Raw genomic sequence first — 15119 nt, forward strand, 5'->3', positions numbered from 1 at the left:
GGGCCCGGGGGGGCCTGGCCCGGGCAGGTGCGGGGGGGCCGCACCGCTCTGCCCGGTTATGTAAAGCGTTATGCAACGCCCCCGGCGGGGCAGCCCCGAGGGGCACACACCGCTCCGGTACTGCTCTGCACCGACCGGCTGGATCCCATCCGGGGCTCCGGGGAAACCTTCGTTTCCCAGCCTTTTAAACACTTGGAGCAAGTCCGCGCTGAGCATCCCAAAGTGCCTCGGGAGCAGCCACCGGGGGAAAAGACCCCAAGACGGGACCCTGACATCCTGGTCCTCCCCAAGCCCTCACTCACCCAGTCCCTCACAGGCGCGCAGGGGCGAGCTGAGGCCACACCGGCACAGCCTGCGGACCCCGCCCCCGGCTCTGCCACGGTCCTTGCTCGCTCTAAGAGCACCCACCCAACCCCCTGGCAGAACGGCAGAGCTATTCTTCCATACATGCAAAGTAAAACCTGCCCGAGCCAGAGTTTCCCTCCTGGGCGCTGCAGGGGGCTCAGGAAGCAAACCACACGTGCAGTCAGGTATTACTTCAAGGAGCTTTAAACCTCACTGAAAGCTGTTTCCCAAAAGTGGTGTTCTGGCCCTAAATCCTCACTTTTCTGATCTTTGTGAACTTAATTTCACGGTTCAGCAAACCCAGGTGCTGCATCCACAAGCCCACAGCTTCATTAAAAGCAGTGTTAATTACTCAAGTAAATTCCTGTTATTGGTAATTCTGAAGTCCTGCTATTGTTGGGTGCAAACACGTCTGAAGGGCGTTGGTGCTTCCTCACGGCTGGGGAGCAGAGGTTGCTTAGCCAGGCTAGCTGGAGAGGCTGTGCCTTGCCTGGGCCACAGAAAGGTAACTCAGATCCTCCCAAATCTGGGCAGTGACCTGCCCTCCACAGGGGCTGTCATCTCCTCCAGGTTCTGGGCTGAAGGCTGGAGAGAACAACCTGCCCCGAGAGAACACGTCCGCGTGCCAGGCGGGCAGCTGGCAGATGGGAGCCCCCCGTGGGAGCCCAGCAGTTGGCCCTCGTGTGTGCCAGCTGAGAGTGGCCAGAAATCACTGGCACGCCAGATCTGATGGTCACCACCGGGCTCAGTGAGGCCACGCTCCACAGAGCCCAGAGCCATAAGGAGCCCCACAGCTGTAAATGGGCAGAGAGCTCACGGGGACAGCCGAGCTATGCCACTGCTCCAGCCACTCACACTGCCAGAGCACAGCCCTGGCTGAGCCTTCCTTGGCACTGACCCTGCCTCAGCTTCCCCCAGCCCCTGCACCAGCTGCAGGAGGGCACGCCAGGGAAGCAGTGACAGATGAGAGGGGCCAAAACTTGTCCTCCCACCCCTGGAGCCCCGTAGCTGACCCACCCCTGCTTCAGCATAACAATTTTTACAGACCTGTGAGATTTAAAAATAAAAGCAACTTTCATTGAAAAAAAGTTTTTAAACCACGAGAAAAATTTAAAATTGGACTGTTCACATATCACATATGCATTAACACAGAGGAACAAATTGCATTGCTTAGCTCAAGCAAATAGCCTTACAAGTAGATATTTTCCAATCCCTGTGGAAATGTTAAGCTAATGTTAAATTTATTAAAATCTGCCATCCTCCAGCTTTTAGCCTTTAGACTTTAAGGAGAGTCTTATTAGGTTCTTCAAAGCAATTAAAAGGCACACACACACTACATTTCAATTAGGTTGAAAAATAATATCTGGGGCCGGGCCGGGGCCGGGGCCGGGGCCGGGGCCGGGGCCGGTGCCGGTGCCGGTGCCGGTGCCGCTAGAGGTCAGTGCCGGCTCGGAGCAGCAGCAGCAGCCGGAGCCCGGGCCCGCTCGGAAGAGCTGCCGCCCGCAGCCCCACGCGCAGTGCCCGCATCCCGCATCTCTCATCCCACGTCTCCGCATCCCGCAGACTTCATCCCTACACCCTCACATCCTCACATTCCCCATCCTGCATCCCCGCAATCTCCACCAGCCTCGAGCCAGGGGAAAAGCCCCGTTGCTGCAGCAGAACCCGGAGCTGAGGCTCTTGGTGGGTGTCCCCGTGTCCCGTGGGTCACCGTGAGCAGGGGCTGCCAGCGCTCTCCCTGAGGCACATGGCAGTGAGATGTCTCCAAGCTGGGCTGTAACAGGCAAGGAGCTGACTGCCTCTGCCCAACAGGCTCTGGAGCTCAGACACACGTCTGAGGTGGCAGCAGGGAGCCTCCAGTTCCTCCTGAACTGGTATTCCTGCCATTTTTGCCTCACTATATTGTAACCTCAGATTTATTTGAGAAGGAACTCTGTCTCTTGGAACAAGCAGGGAGTCAGGAAGAGATGCAGCATAATTGCAGTGCGGGACATCACGGTGGCTGGAAGCATCAGTGAAGGGACTGCTGTGTCATGTCCTGCTCGAGAAAGCTGCCAGTGAAACCAGGTAATTTTGGAACTGGTGATGGGAAACATGAGCAGCCTGTGTGCACCAGAGTGAACCCAAGTTGCTGGGTGACCGCTGAGGAGGCACGGACATTTCCTGCGCCATGCTGGGTGCAGAGGAGTCGCTGCGCTCTGCTGCTGGCCCGCCCGCCCGGCAGGCTGCATCCCGGAGCGATGACCTCATTTACAGAGCAGCTCTCTGTCCCTCAGTGCCTGACCTTGACTGTTTGCAGGCTTGTCTTTTATCCAGTGGAAAATCGATGAAAATTGTACAAACCTTGTGAAACATGATGCACTCAGACATTTCCCCTCTCTCCTCCCCCCATCTCCCGTCTGTAGCTCACTGCTGCTCAAGTTAGCACACAAGTTAGAGGAAGACACAAGGAAAAAGTAAAGACTCCATACACCTCAAACATGGCACACTGCCCTGAGAAGGACAAGTGGCACCTTGGCAAGCATTGACCTGAGGGTCACAAATGGGTGAGAGGGGCTCCACATGAGCTCCACAGTGCTGCTCTGGAAAAGAAAGGTTTCATTCTCCCCCTTCACCCAGGCATCTGTGACCCCTTAACCACTCTTTGTTTCAAGAACTCAATTTTTCAGAGAACACAAGTTGAGAGGAGGCCCACATAGGAGTTGGCATGACTGGCTGAGCATTGGGAGACCCTGAAGCTCTCCATTGTGCTGTCTGGGGCTGCAAACAGATCTGTCTGAAAAACTTATTGCAAATGAGCTTCTTGTGTGTGCATGTACAGACCTTCAGGCTCATCTTTTCTCCTGATTCAGTTATTTCTTTCTTTGTGTGAACTAAACTTACTCTCCATAGATAAGCCCTAACACCAAGCCCAGCCTTTCTCAGCTACCAGAAACAACAAGCCAGGCTGGACCCCACCACTGTGCATCAGGTGAGGGCCCAGTCCTTGGCCATTACTGTGCCGAGATGTCACAAACCTTCGGTATCACACCTGGAGCGTGTGCTTTGCTGCAGGCACAGGGCAGCCTATTGGCCACAGCACACCGTCGCTGGATCTGTGGAGCACCAACACCCACTCAGAGCCTGGAAGCATTCAAGGGGAGGGAAGGATGTGGGATGGCAGAATGATACCACAGACCACACTCTGTGAGCTTCCCTGCAACTCCCCTGTGTGCTGGTTGCACACAGGGATAAGCAGGGTTGCAGCAGTTTTAACAGGGAGACGGCAGCACGGTTCAGCATCAGAGCAGGAGCACGACACTCCCTAGGCACATTTGGGTTTAAGGGAACGGAATCAGCAGACTGTCAGCTGACGGAGAGGACGCTACCATTCTCCTGTGCCGTCACCGTCACCGCCGTGCAGCATGGAACAGGCCACCGCATCCCAGCCTCCCTCCGGAACAGGCGCAAAGGATTGAGTGAGTCATCCTTGAATGTGAAGCCCCAGCTGTCTGGGCACCACAAACAAAAGGCATGAAAAATCAGTAACCACTTGAGTAAACAAGTTTTTCTCACCATCTCTCTGATCACAGCTCCGCTGGTTTGACCGACCAGTTTCCCGGCTGCAGCCGGTACCGGCCCGGTTTGACTCGCATCCCCCCGAGTGGCGGTGACACTGCAGGGACACACCGCCGCTGCCCTCCCCAGACACAGAGACCCCGCCCTGACCTGCCGGGGCTGCTCGGGGGTCCCCGCGCCCGGGGCCGAGCGGGCGGCGCCCGCGGGACCCTCCGGGCAGCTCCGGCCTCGGGTTCAGCACCGCGGACAGCGGCGGGGAGGGAGCCGCGCCCCAGGGCCGGGCAGCGGGACCCCGAGACCCCGAGGAGCGGGACCCGGCCGCAGGAGGGTCCGGGGGAGCGGGGGGAGCCCCGAGGGTCCCGGGGAGCTGAGCCCCGCTTCACCGGGGGTCCCGGGGAGCTGAGCCCCGCTTCACCGGGGGTCCCGGGGAGCGGCGCCCCCGCCGCGATGCGGCTCCCCCGGCGGTGGCCGCCGCGGCCCGACCCCGGGCCGGGTGTGTGCCCGCGGCCGCCGCCGCCGCCCCGGCGGAGCTCCCCAGTTCCGGTCACGTTGCCGCCTGTTTACGGGCGGCGGGGCCGGGCCGGGCGAGGCGGGGCCGCCGCAGGCAGCGCGGGCGGCGCGGGAGCCGGCGCGGCCCCGGCGCGGCCCCGGCGCGGCCCGGCCCGGCCCGGCCCGGCCCCGCCGCCCCATGACGCCCAGCGGGCGCCCCTTGGGGCCCCGCCGCTCCCCCCAGGTAAGGCACCGGCCGCGGGCCGCGGGGCGCGGGGCGGGCGGGGTCCCCGGGCGCGGGCCGGCCCCGCACGAGTTGCCCGCAGCGCCGCCGGGTCCGTTCGAGAAGTTGCTTCCCCCGGTACGTGGCCCCGCCGGCGGTCTGTCCCGGCGGGCCCCCGAGCCCTGCCGGGCTCTGTCGATCCCCCCTAGCCCTGCCGGGCTCTGCCGGGCTCTGCCGGCCCCCCCAAACCCTGCCGGGCTCTGCCGGGCCCCCCAGCCCTGCCGGGCCCCCCAAACCCTGCCGAGCCCCCCGAGCCCTGCCGGGCCCCCCAAACCCTGCCGGGCTCTGCCGGGCTCTGCCGGGCTCTGCCGGGCCCCCCGAGCCCTGCCGGACCCCCCAAACCCTGCCCGGCTCTGCCCGGCTCTGCCGCCCGCTGCGGAGCGCGGCGCCGGCCCCGGGCAGTGTCGCTGCCAAGCCCCGGCGTGCGGGCGGCACCGCGGGCTCCCCAGGCGGGAGGAGGATTGGCCCGGAGCGGCGGTGATGGCCCGGTTCCGCTCCCGGAGCAGAGCTGGATCCATAGCGAATTCCCTCGGAGCCGGGAGGAGAAAGCACGGACTTGCCTTCAGCCTCCGCAGCCTCTTGACAAGCGTCACTGGGGCTTTTCCTCAGGCGGTTGTGCTCAGAGAATTGCAAGAAACAATAATTTATAATCATCATCTGTATTGATTTTATCTGTAAATAGATACTGACAGATAATGAATAGCAAACAGCACTCCAAGTGTAATTCTGCCTCTGCTGAGATCAGGGAAGGTTTCCCACTGACTTTTCCAAGGCCACGATTTCACCTCTGGTTTCTATTCCTGGCATCGCCACTGCCTCTGTGACCTTCTGCAAGTTTCTGAGCTTCCTGCTTGCCTGATTTCCCAACATTTAAAGACATACTAGCTTAGCAGGACTGCTGCAGTTCATATTCTTTGAGCTGTAAATACCAAGCACTATGGATTTCTAGTGTCCACCATAGTGTTTATTCCTGCGTATGTTTTAATGTGATGGAGAAGGGGTTGCTGGCAGCCACAGCAGGACAAATTATCGACCTGTTCCTGCAAACCTCATGCCCTCTGACTCCCAGCTAATTTGCCATTTATGGCAAATAATAATCACAGACAGGGGCCAGACCGTGGTGTGAGGGTGTGTGTTCAGAGGTACGTGGATATGCAATACTGCATTCCCCTTTCAGATGCATCACTGGGATGGAGGGTTTTTCTTGGGTCAAAGTTTTGGGATTCTGATTTACATTGAACAGCAGACTTAAGCAGAGTTTTGCCCTGGAAGCAAACTCTCAATCAACCTGTCTGTGCAAAGGAAATCAGCTCACGGTAGACTTGCAACTACATTGGTCATTGTAGCTGCTCCAAGAGCTTGCTTCAGTCATTTTGGTTTGTGAAATAAGAATTTGATAAATTGGGATTAAATTGTAAATCTCACTGGGGTTTTCCACCAGCACTTTGTAAGAAGATCAGGACTCCCAATATGCTTGTGCCAAAGGTCATGGTTGCACAGTGAAAGCACAAGAAGTGCAGAAAAAAATGTGGTTTAGAGGCAGGTGCACAGGAAGGCTCAGCAGTCGAGACCATGCCCACGGTCACTCCACGTGGGGAATTGGAGAGGGCTGAGCCCAGTGCCGCCTCATCAGTTCTGTGCTCAAAATCTTGGGGGATCAGCAAGGGAACCTCATTCCAGCAAAGCTCTCGGTGGTGGAGTAAAGCCCCATGGATGTCCAGCCCCCAAAACTGGAGAGAACTGTTTAACCAGAGCTCTGCACGGAGCAGGGGCCAGCTCAGGCTGTAGGTGTCACCTTTGAATAGAGGCAAACCACACTGCTCACCTGACTGCTGCCTCCTTTGCTGCTGTGTGTGCACCCGTACAACTCTCAGAAGCACAAGGGCACAGAGCATCCTTCAAGCTAAAGAGGACTACTATCACTTACTCTTGGTTTTTGTTATGAATGACATTGTTTTCTAGGTTTGTAACCTCATACGTAGCTCGTCAAAATCACAGAGTACACAGTCACTGTGAGAGCTTCCACCACCAGTTGCCTTGGCATCTTAGAGCTAGTCTGGCAAGGAGAAGTCACAGCTACAGCAGTGAGGGAGGGATCAGAGTGGGGGCACCCAACCGTGTCCCTGTTCACTGCAGTACAACCATCCTTTTGGGAGCCACACTCACCCAGGAGCTGCCACCTCCTGGGGCAGGAGGAGCCTGTGGGAAGAACAGCCCCACTCATCACGCTTTGGCTCCCGTGTCTGTGGCACAGGGTGCAAGTTCCTGCCATGGTTCACTGCACAGGCTTTTGGTCATCACCACTGCACTGCTGTGGGTGTTCTGAAGCCCTCGGCACAGGGAGTTTTGGTGTTGCCAGCTGGGAGCTGCGGTGACCCTGTAAGTGTTCAATCAGCCAGCAGCAGCGGCTAATCCTGATTAACTCCCAACACCGCCCAGGCTCAAACTGTGTGAATGACAGAAGGCACACATCAAACTAAAGGCTCAGGATGCTCCTGCAATCCCACTTGCCTTCAGAAGCATTGGAGGGAGGATGCCAGCTGCTGAGAGTTTGGTTCTGAACCCCCTTGGGGTAAGAGGTGGACACTGCCTCGGTGATGCAAATGCTCATCTACTGCCCTCTGGTAAAGTTAGGGACACTCCAACACTGATGTTACTGAAGCCTCAGGATGAGATTGCATCTTTCTTAACAGCTGTGGCTGTTGCATCATCACCTGTGAGGCAGAGCTGTGTGACCTGCAGAGGGGACAACATGGCCCTCCCACGGGGCTGCAAACGGTGAACAGAAGCAGCCTCAGGTCCCTGGAATCCCTGGAGAGCTCTTCTCCTCACTGCTCTTAGCAACAGCACGACTGTTTCCAGCACTGTCCTCATTTCCAATGAAGGCAGCTCCTACCCTGCTTGCCTCTGTGTCCCACCCCTGCCTTGCTCCATGCCCTTAGTACTGGTGGGAGGTTCATGGCTAAACAAAACAAGGTGCTCGCTCCCCCCTGTGGGGCTTCAGATGTTCCTGCCACAAGCTGAGAGCTGCTCCTCAAGAGAAAACATTAAAGTCATGTTGGACAGGCAAAGCTGATTCAAACCCACTAAGGACTTCCCATTGCAATTCTGGAGACAAACTTCTCTTCCCACATGCACAGGTAAATTATGAAGGGTCTTAGCTTCCAAATTAGAGACAAACAGATCTCAATTCCAGATTTTTTTTTTCTTTGACCTTTTTTGCCGCTTGAAATCTATCAACTATTTTCAAAGGAAAATATTTTCATTGCTTAAAAAAAAAAAAAAAAGAAAAAGCAATTTCCTACTTAAGGGGAGAAGGGAAAGTTCAATGGAAAAATTGCAGCCATTTCTACTAAAGACATTTCTACTAGACAGAACAAAGTGCTTGAAAATAGCAGTATGTGTCCCCTGGGCTTTGACCAACCTACTTTCTGATGTTTCCTGAGATGAGGAACACAACTCCCATCAAGAAGCTCAGCCCACCCCGGCCAGGGCTGGCAGGAGGATGTACCCATGGTATAGTTTGCATTCCTGGTCTCTGGCAGATGCCAAATAACTCTCATAACTCTTGCACTGGCATCGGGACACATGGTCCTCCAAGGAGGACTGCCCTGCCTGGCGGGGCTGGGTTTGACACTTTCCATAAGGACAACTACAGGACAATGCACTTTGGACCGTTTCTTTACCAGCAGGCTGGGTGCTCAGCTGTACCCAACCAGCCTGCACCCCCACCTCATCAAATACAGGAACGTGGGGACCTGACTGTAGAGCTGTCACAGATCTACACAGCCTTTGGCTGGAACAAAGCTTTGACCTTGGGGCACTGCCAAGACCACTTACTGAGGGATTGATCTTAAATGCATTCAGGCTGCAGGAATTGCAAAATGCCCTATGTGACCATGCCAAGGGTGCTGGAACAGTGAGCCACAGTGGTTCTGCAGTTTCTGTAGAGGGAAAACTGGAGTCAGATGTGGGAAGCAGCTGCCCAGGGACAGAATTATGCACTCCATCCCTCAGGCTTGTGGCACAGCATCTCCCCATACAATCATTTAGGCTGGAAAAACCTCTCAGGTCATTGAGTCCAGCCACTCTGCCAGGTTACCTTGATTTGCTGCAGCTTCCCTCCTTCTGTGCTGTGTGTTGGGAGCAAGGACAGATTCCACACACCACAAAATGGTATTTGCTGGCATAAAGGGTTCTTTCAGGGGCTATTTTTACCTCTCTGTGCAGCAGCACAGGTGGGCAGCTTTTGCAGCTGCTTTGCCACGGCCATCGATGACGTGGGGACAGACCCCCAGCCCAGCTCGGCTGCCTGGCACAGCCTGCCAGCAGCTCTCGTCTGCCAGGCAAATTAGCAGGGAAGATGTTCCTTCTTCTGGAAGGCAACATGACTCTCCCAGCCACGCAGTGCTGATCGGGTTAGACAGAGCATATTGTATTTTTCATGTGCTGGGTCGCTTGCTGCAGTTGCTGCTGTGTAATGTGGGGCTTGTCAAGTGAGAGCCAAAATCGTCTCTTGTGCAACTCCTACCTGGGGACAACGAAGAGCAATCCTGTCCCAGATGCATCCTACTCAGTGATAACGTATTTCCTAGGGCCAAATTCAGAACAGACAGGCATGCTATGATGCCAGGGTTCATGCAGCAGGATTTTCTGCCTGTGCAGTCTGAGCAGGCAGGCCAGGAGCCGGCCCCAGAGGCACTGGAAGGTGAGAGGGCTGAGGCCATTCCCTGGGCATCAGCTGGGCAGGGCTGCTTTGCCCACAGTCACATTCCCCGTGGAGAGGGTCGAGGAGGGGAGGCACCACCTGCACCTCTGTGAGGAGCTCTGCCCCTCACAAGGGCTCCGGGGCTGGGGCCTGCAGCCCAGCACACTGCTGTTTGATCACCAGCCACCTCCTCTCCCTGCAGGCCTGGACTGGGAATTTGGTTGCGATGGAGACCGTGTCCCTGGAGCACCAGATCCAGAGCGTGCAGCGGCACATCGCTTTCCTGAAGAAGGAGCAGATGGAGCTGCTCCACGACCTGCACCTGGAGATCCTCCGCTTGCAGAAGCACTGCTCAGGTGAGCGCTGGGGCGGCACGCTGAGTGGGAGCTGGGTGCTCAAGGAGCACCTTGGGCAGGAAGCTGCTGCTGGCAGCCCGGGGTGCGCGCTCGGGCGCTCGCAGCACACGGAGAGGCTGCAGGGCAGGCTGGGGCCCTGCCCGGCCGTGCTGTGGGGTGCACAGCTGTCCCACAGCCCTGCTGCAGCAGTGCCACACTCCCCTCAGACACCCCTGCAGGAGTGATGGCTGCCCTGCCTTCTGCCGCCACTGGAGCTCAATCCAACTTGTGCTGCTGCTCTCATCAATAATTCAGCCAGAGCTAATTACTCCTTGTCTTCCAGCCTCCCATTCTCCCAGGTTCCTGGGAAACAAAGAAATGTCTGCACTGATAAAATTGGCTATTTTTCTCCATCCTTTCTGAGCTTTTGCTGTTCTGTTTCATTGTTTTAATGGTTTCATCTATGGCCTCTTTAGGCAGGCAAGACATTGGGGTTCTCCTGCCTAAATCAAACCTGGGAGATCTGTTCCCATGGCCTGAGCCCACTGCACGGGTGATCTCCCCTTCCCAGCGTGACCCAAGGACAGTCATATCTGACCAGAGGGGTCCTGTCCTCCTGGGTGAGGTGTGTGGTTCTGCCAGGACTGCCAGGCAACCTCTGGTCAGTTTTAAGGAGACCTCCCTGACATTTGAGTGTCATTATCTGAGGGGCTGTTTGCGGGAGGAGAGTAGAGTCTTTAAGTCAGTTTTTCCTCAATGTGGCCCTGTGGAGCCTTGCTTGCTGCCCTGGCACTGTTGTTTCTGGCTTTTTCACTATTCCCTTGGTCTCTCCGAGGTATCCCTGTGGGAAAGGCTCTCTCTCCCACAGAGGTGGTTCTCAGCTGCCCCTCAGGGGTCATGGGGATGGTACTGAAGCAGATCAGCACCAGCACCCTGGCTCCAGCCCAGAAACTTGGACCCCAACCTGTGCATCATCCCTATACTTGCTCAGCAGGATGATTTCTTTGGAAATAGGCAACTGCTTTGGTTTTAATTTGAAATATATCTGAGACTCCAGATGTATTATTTTATCTTCAGAAAAATAGCACAATGGCCATTGATTCCCACCGGGGCAGTCAAGAGTGCTGAACACTTTCCAGAAACTGCATTATGGTCTCAGGTACTTCTGCCTTCTCACTACAGATTTGTTTTCCAAGACAGACAGGCAGAGCAGCCTGAGACAAGCATTGGGTTTCAGAAGGATGGCAGTGATGGGATTAGAGTCAACACAAAAGCAGATTAAAAGAAAAATGTAGGGCAAAGATTAACCGTTTGAACTCATTTTCAGGGGAAAAAATAGCCCCCAAACAGCTGAATGCTGCTGCTACTGCTCTCTTCCTCTGCTCAGGGCTGTTAGTGGTTGTGTGGGCTGTGATAATTCATTCAAAAGGGACTGTCTGCAAGAGTGCAGGGTAAAGTGAACTCCAGAAGGTCCCTGAGCTGACCTTTGTGACCTGGTGCTGTAGCCTGGGGCTAGACAGCAAGCAGGCAAAGGGCAGCAGAGAGGAGGCAGCTTGCTGGGGCTGAGCAGGCAGGTAGGTGCTGCAGCTCCTGAGAGTTGGAAGGGATTTGGAAGTTCCACATTGCCCTGGAGCAGGGCAGCATCCTCCTGCAGGCACATCGTGCTGGGAAGGGGCCGTGCCCGCTTACGTCACCTGCAGAGGCAGCGATCAGCCTGGAGCAGTAAATTTTGCAATGCTTTGGGTGGAAGCTTATGCTTTGGTCTATTTTCAATCCATTGCTCTGCTCTTTTCTTGGTTTACAGCACTGAAAATGGTTCAGCAACTCTTCTAGAAAAATGAAAGGCATTGTCAGAGGAGCAGAGCATCCTGCGGACAATGTCTTGGCCATGAGGCTGCTTAATAACATAGAAATTGCCAGAATTGCCTATTTTTGCTCAGCCTGTGGCTAGTGCTCCAAGATAGCCACACTACCTGGAGGGCTGGGCAGAGATAGCACTGCAGCCACAGTTGTGTCCAGTGCCCCAAAGGGAGCAGAGGAAGACCTGGGGAGCACAGAATGGGTGGGTTGCTCCTCCTCAGTCCTGCTGGATTTCTCTTCCAGAGCTCACCCATGACCTGGAGATGAAAGAGCTGGAGGCCCGCCAACAAGGTAAGAGCACAGCTTTGGGCACAAGGTAAGGGGGAAGAGTGTGGGTGCAGAAGAGCCTGTGGCCAGAGGGGCCCATCAGGGCTGCAGGGAGGGGACAGGGACCTGGCTGAGGGCAGGACGGGGCAGGCAGCGTGCACAGCTGCTGGCAGCAGTAACTGCTGGTGATGCCCGGGAGCCCCGTGGCCGGCAGAGGCTGCTCTGTGAGCAGCCTGGCTCCTCTCTTTCCTCTGTCCCACAGATGAAACTGAAACTCCTCCCTGGCGCTGCCTGGGCACGGTCCCTGGCACCGAGCCCCAGCCTGTGCTCTGTCCTCAGTGCCAGGGCAGCCGGTCCCAGGGTGGGTGTGGGCTGCTCTCACTGGGGCCAGTGGGGTCCTTGCCCTTGGCACCCTGACGCAGTGCCATGGCTGGCTCCATGGGAATTCCCAGCTCCCAGCCCCTTCCATGGAGCCAGGGGTCTCTTCTCTGCACCCGTGGGCATTTCTGGCTGAGGCCCTGGTGCCCAACCCACCAGGTGCCATCGGGGTGTCACCAGCCACAGCGCAGTGAGTGTCACCCATCGTGCCTGCCCATCCTTCAGCCTTTTAGAGCTACACAATCACTTTGCCACATTTATGGGACAGCAACTCATTTACAATGCCATCAAATGATTGCTCTCCTAATGCCGTTCATACAATAATTACTGCCTGCAACCGCCTCCCTAAACCTCATTATAAAGCTGCAGAAACACTGAGGAGCTGAGGCTGTAAGCAGCTGCCAATCACATCATAAAAAGCAGATTATTGCAGAGGATGGGAGCAGGCCGGGGCAGGCCAGGGAGCGCAGGCAGGTGCCAGCCTGCACCCTGCCAAGGGCTGGGTGCTGGAGCAGGCAGCCAGGGCTGGGGTCAGGACTCCTCAGCCCTCCTGCTGCCCACTGGGCTTGGTCCTTGAACCCCAAGCTGCAAACTCCCCAAGCTGCCTGGCCATCCTGCCCCAGGACAGCATTCCCTAGAACTCGCTGGCTTGTCCCAGGGTGGAGGTTCCTTCCCTGCTGAGCGCAGCCCAATTCCTCTGTAATCGGATTAGCATCTCCATCCTGACTAACTAGGCTTTGGAGTCCCACGGCTTGAGGCCAAAAGTCCCTCCAAAGTTGGGCTGATGGTTTCCCTGCACCAATTCCTTTTCTCTTCCAGCCTGCGTGCTCCCCCACACCCTCTGCACACATTCAAAGTCACTTTTAGGGTGAAAAACTACTCACCTAGGGAAATTTTAAACTGCAGCAAGGTAGAGGCAGCAGGTTCCATGGCAACAACATCCTCCACCGACACTGCCTTTTGCTGCCACCCCGCATTTGGGTGTTATACATGGCACCGTGCCAGCGGCCAGTGTTGGGGCTCCTGTGCCTGCGCTGGCAGTGAGCCCGTGCTCGGGCAGCTCACAGGGAGTTCTCTCACAGCTTCCAGCAGCACCCAAGCAGCCTCAATGGCACTGCTGGGACGTGCTGGCACCATGGAGTGGGCAGCAGCCACATCCATGCTGGGGGCAGCAGGGCTGAGCCCCGCTCCCGCTCCTGACCCCTCTGTGCCTTGGCCTACAGACGTCCTGGACCGCGAGCTGGAGGAGAAGTGCCGGGCGATGGAGGCCCAGCTGCAGGAGAAGGAGAAGGACAACCTGGAGCTGCGCAAGGAGCTGCAGCACAAGGAGACGCTGGTGGCTGCGCTGCGCTCCAGCCTCCGCAGCAAGGAGCGCCGGTTCCTGGAGGAGCTGAAGCGCCGGAGCCACCGCGTCACCATCCTGGACACGGAGCTGCAGAAGCAGACGGAGGCGGCCGCCTACCTGTCCCTGCAGCTGCACGCCACGGCCCAGCGGCTGCCGGGCCCGCGGGCGGGCGGGCGGCCGCCCCCCGAGCAGGCCCCGGCCGAGGCGCGGCCCCGCCGCCGCGCCCACAGGGCCCCGGCCCGAAGGCCGCCCGGGGACGGCGCCCGGCGCAGGGACCCCGCGCCCGAGGAGCACGATGCCATGCCCGACCCGGCGCTGTTCCTCTACACGCAGCCCCCGGGCCAGCCCCGCGCCCCGCCCGCCGCCGCCCGGGGCCAGCGGCACCCCCGGCAGCCCCCGCAGGAGCCGGCCAAGGGCGAGCCCAGCAGGCGGCACGGGTCCGGGGCCCACGGAGCCCCCCGAGCCCCGCAGTAGGCGGCGAGGGGACCGGGAAGGGCTGAGCCCGGCGGCACCGGGGCGGGCCGGCCGCGGCTCCTTCCCCGGCCCCGAGAGCGGAGCCGAGAGCGGAGCCCGGCACGCAGCCAGGGACGGTCCCCTCTGCCCGAAAGGGCTCAGCCGGGGATGCTGCCGGCGACGCTGCGGGACAAGGGAGCATCCAGCACCCGGGCTGTGAAGGGGACACGTCCGAGCGCGGAGCTTGAGAGGAAAAACAGAGAAAGAAAGAGAAAGAAAGAGAGAAAGAGAGAAAGAGAGAAAGAGAGAGAGAGAGAAAGAGAGAGAGAGAAAGAAAGAAAGAAAGAAAGAAAGAAAGAAAGAAAGAAAGAAAGAAAGAAAGAAAGAAAGAAAGAAAGAAAGAAAGAAAGAAAGAAAGAAAGAAAGAAAGAAAGAAAGAAAGAAAGAAAGAAAGAAAGAAAGAAAGAAAGAAAGAAAGAAAGAAAGAAAGAAAGAAAGAAAGAAAGAAAGAAAGAAAGAAAGAAAGAAAGAAAAGAAGGAAAGAAAGAGGAAAGAAAGAAAGAAGAGGAAGCATTTTTGAAATGAAATTTTCCTGCTGCTGCTGCTGCCTCAGAGTGGGCAGTGTTGCTTTCCCTGGCCCGGGTGCAGGGGTGGGCGTGCAGCAGCAGCAGGCTGTACAGCACATGGCTCGGCACCATGGGATGAGCCCAGCCCGGCTCCAGCCCTGGCCATCGCCGGCACCGGGCACTGCACAGGGCCCAGGACATCACCAGGAAGGTTCTCCAGAACACAGACAGCTGAATGAGGTCGATCCTGTGGGGGATGGAGGGATCCCCTTCCGCAAGGACAGTGCTGCTGTGCTGGCCAGGCCTGTCCTACGCTCCCCTGTGCAGCGGTTTGGCTGTCTCCAGCACAGATTTCCCCTCATCATGCTCACACACAGGACTCGGACAAGGCAGCTGGAGAGTGCCAAGACTGGCAGTCCTGCTGGACACTCAGTGGCTGCAGCCGGGCTCCATGTGCTGCTGGAGCAAGGCTGCACCCTGTGCCCCCTGCACAGGGCTCTCCTCAGCACCAGCATTTTGGTTCTCACTCACA

General features: G+C 57.3%; 1 protein-coding gene across 1 annotated transcript; it reads left to right on the forward strand.

The window, feature by feature from the left end:
- The first annotated feature begins 4498 nt into the window (after positions 1–4498).
- CCDC92B (coiled-coil domain containing 92B) lies at positions 4499–14278 on the forward strand. Its single transcript, XM_041720006.2, has 4 exons — positions 4499–4636; positions 9586–9739; positions 11822–11869; positions 13447–14278. The coding sequence occupies exons 1-4, from the start codon at positions 4592–4594 to the stop codon at positions 14040–14042; spliced, it is 843 nt and encodes a 280-aa protein (XP_041575940.2). The 5' UTR covers positions 4499–4591; the 3' UTR covers positions 14043–14278.
- The last annotated feature ends 841 nt before the right edge of the window (positions 14279–15119 follow it).

This window comes from Taeniopygia guttata, chromosome 19, assembly GCF_048771995.1.
Source record: "Taeniopygia guttata chromosome 19, bTaeGut7.mat, whole genome shotgun sequence".
In the NCBI taxonomy this organism is placed as follows: Eukaryota; Metazoa; Chordata; class Aves; order Passeriformes; family Estrildidae; genus Taeniopygia; species Taeniopygia guttata.

Coding starts and splice junctions, on each gene's coding strand:
- CCDC92B (XM_041720006.2), top strand. CDS start 4,592: ATGACGCCCAGCGGGCGCCCCTTGGGGCCCCGCCGCTCCCCCCAG. Junction 9,740..11,821: donor CTTGCAGAAGCACTGCTCAG/GTGAGCGCTGGG, acceptor TTTCTCTTCCAG/AGCTCACCCATGACCTGGAG. Junction 11,870..13,446: donor GCTGGAGGCCCGCCAACAAG/GTAAGAGCACAG, acceptor CTTGGCCTACAG/ACGTCCTGGACCGCGAGCTG.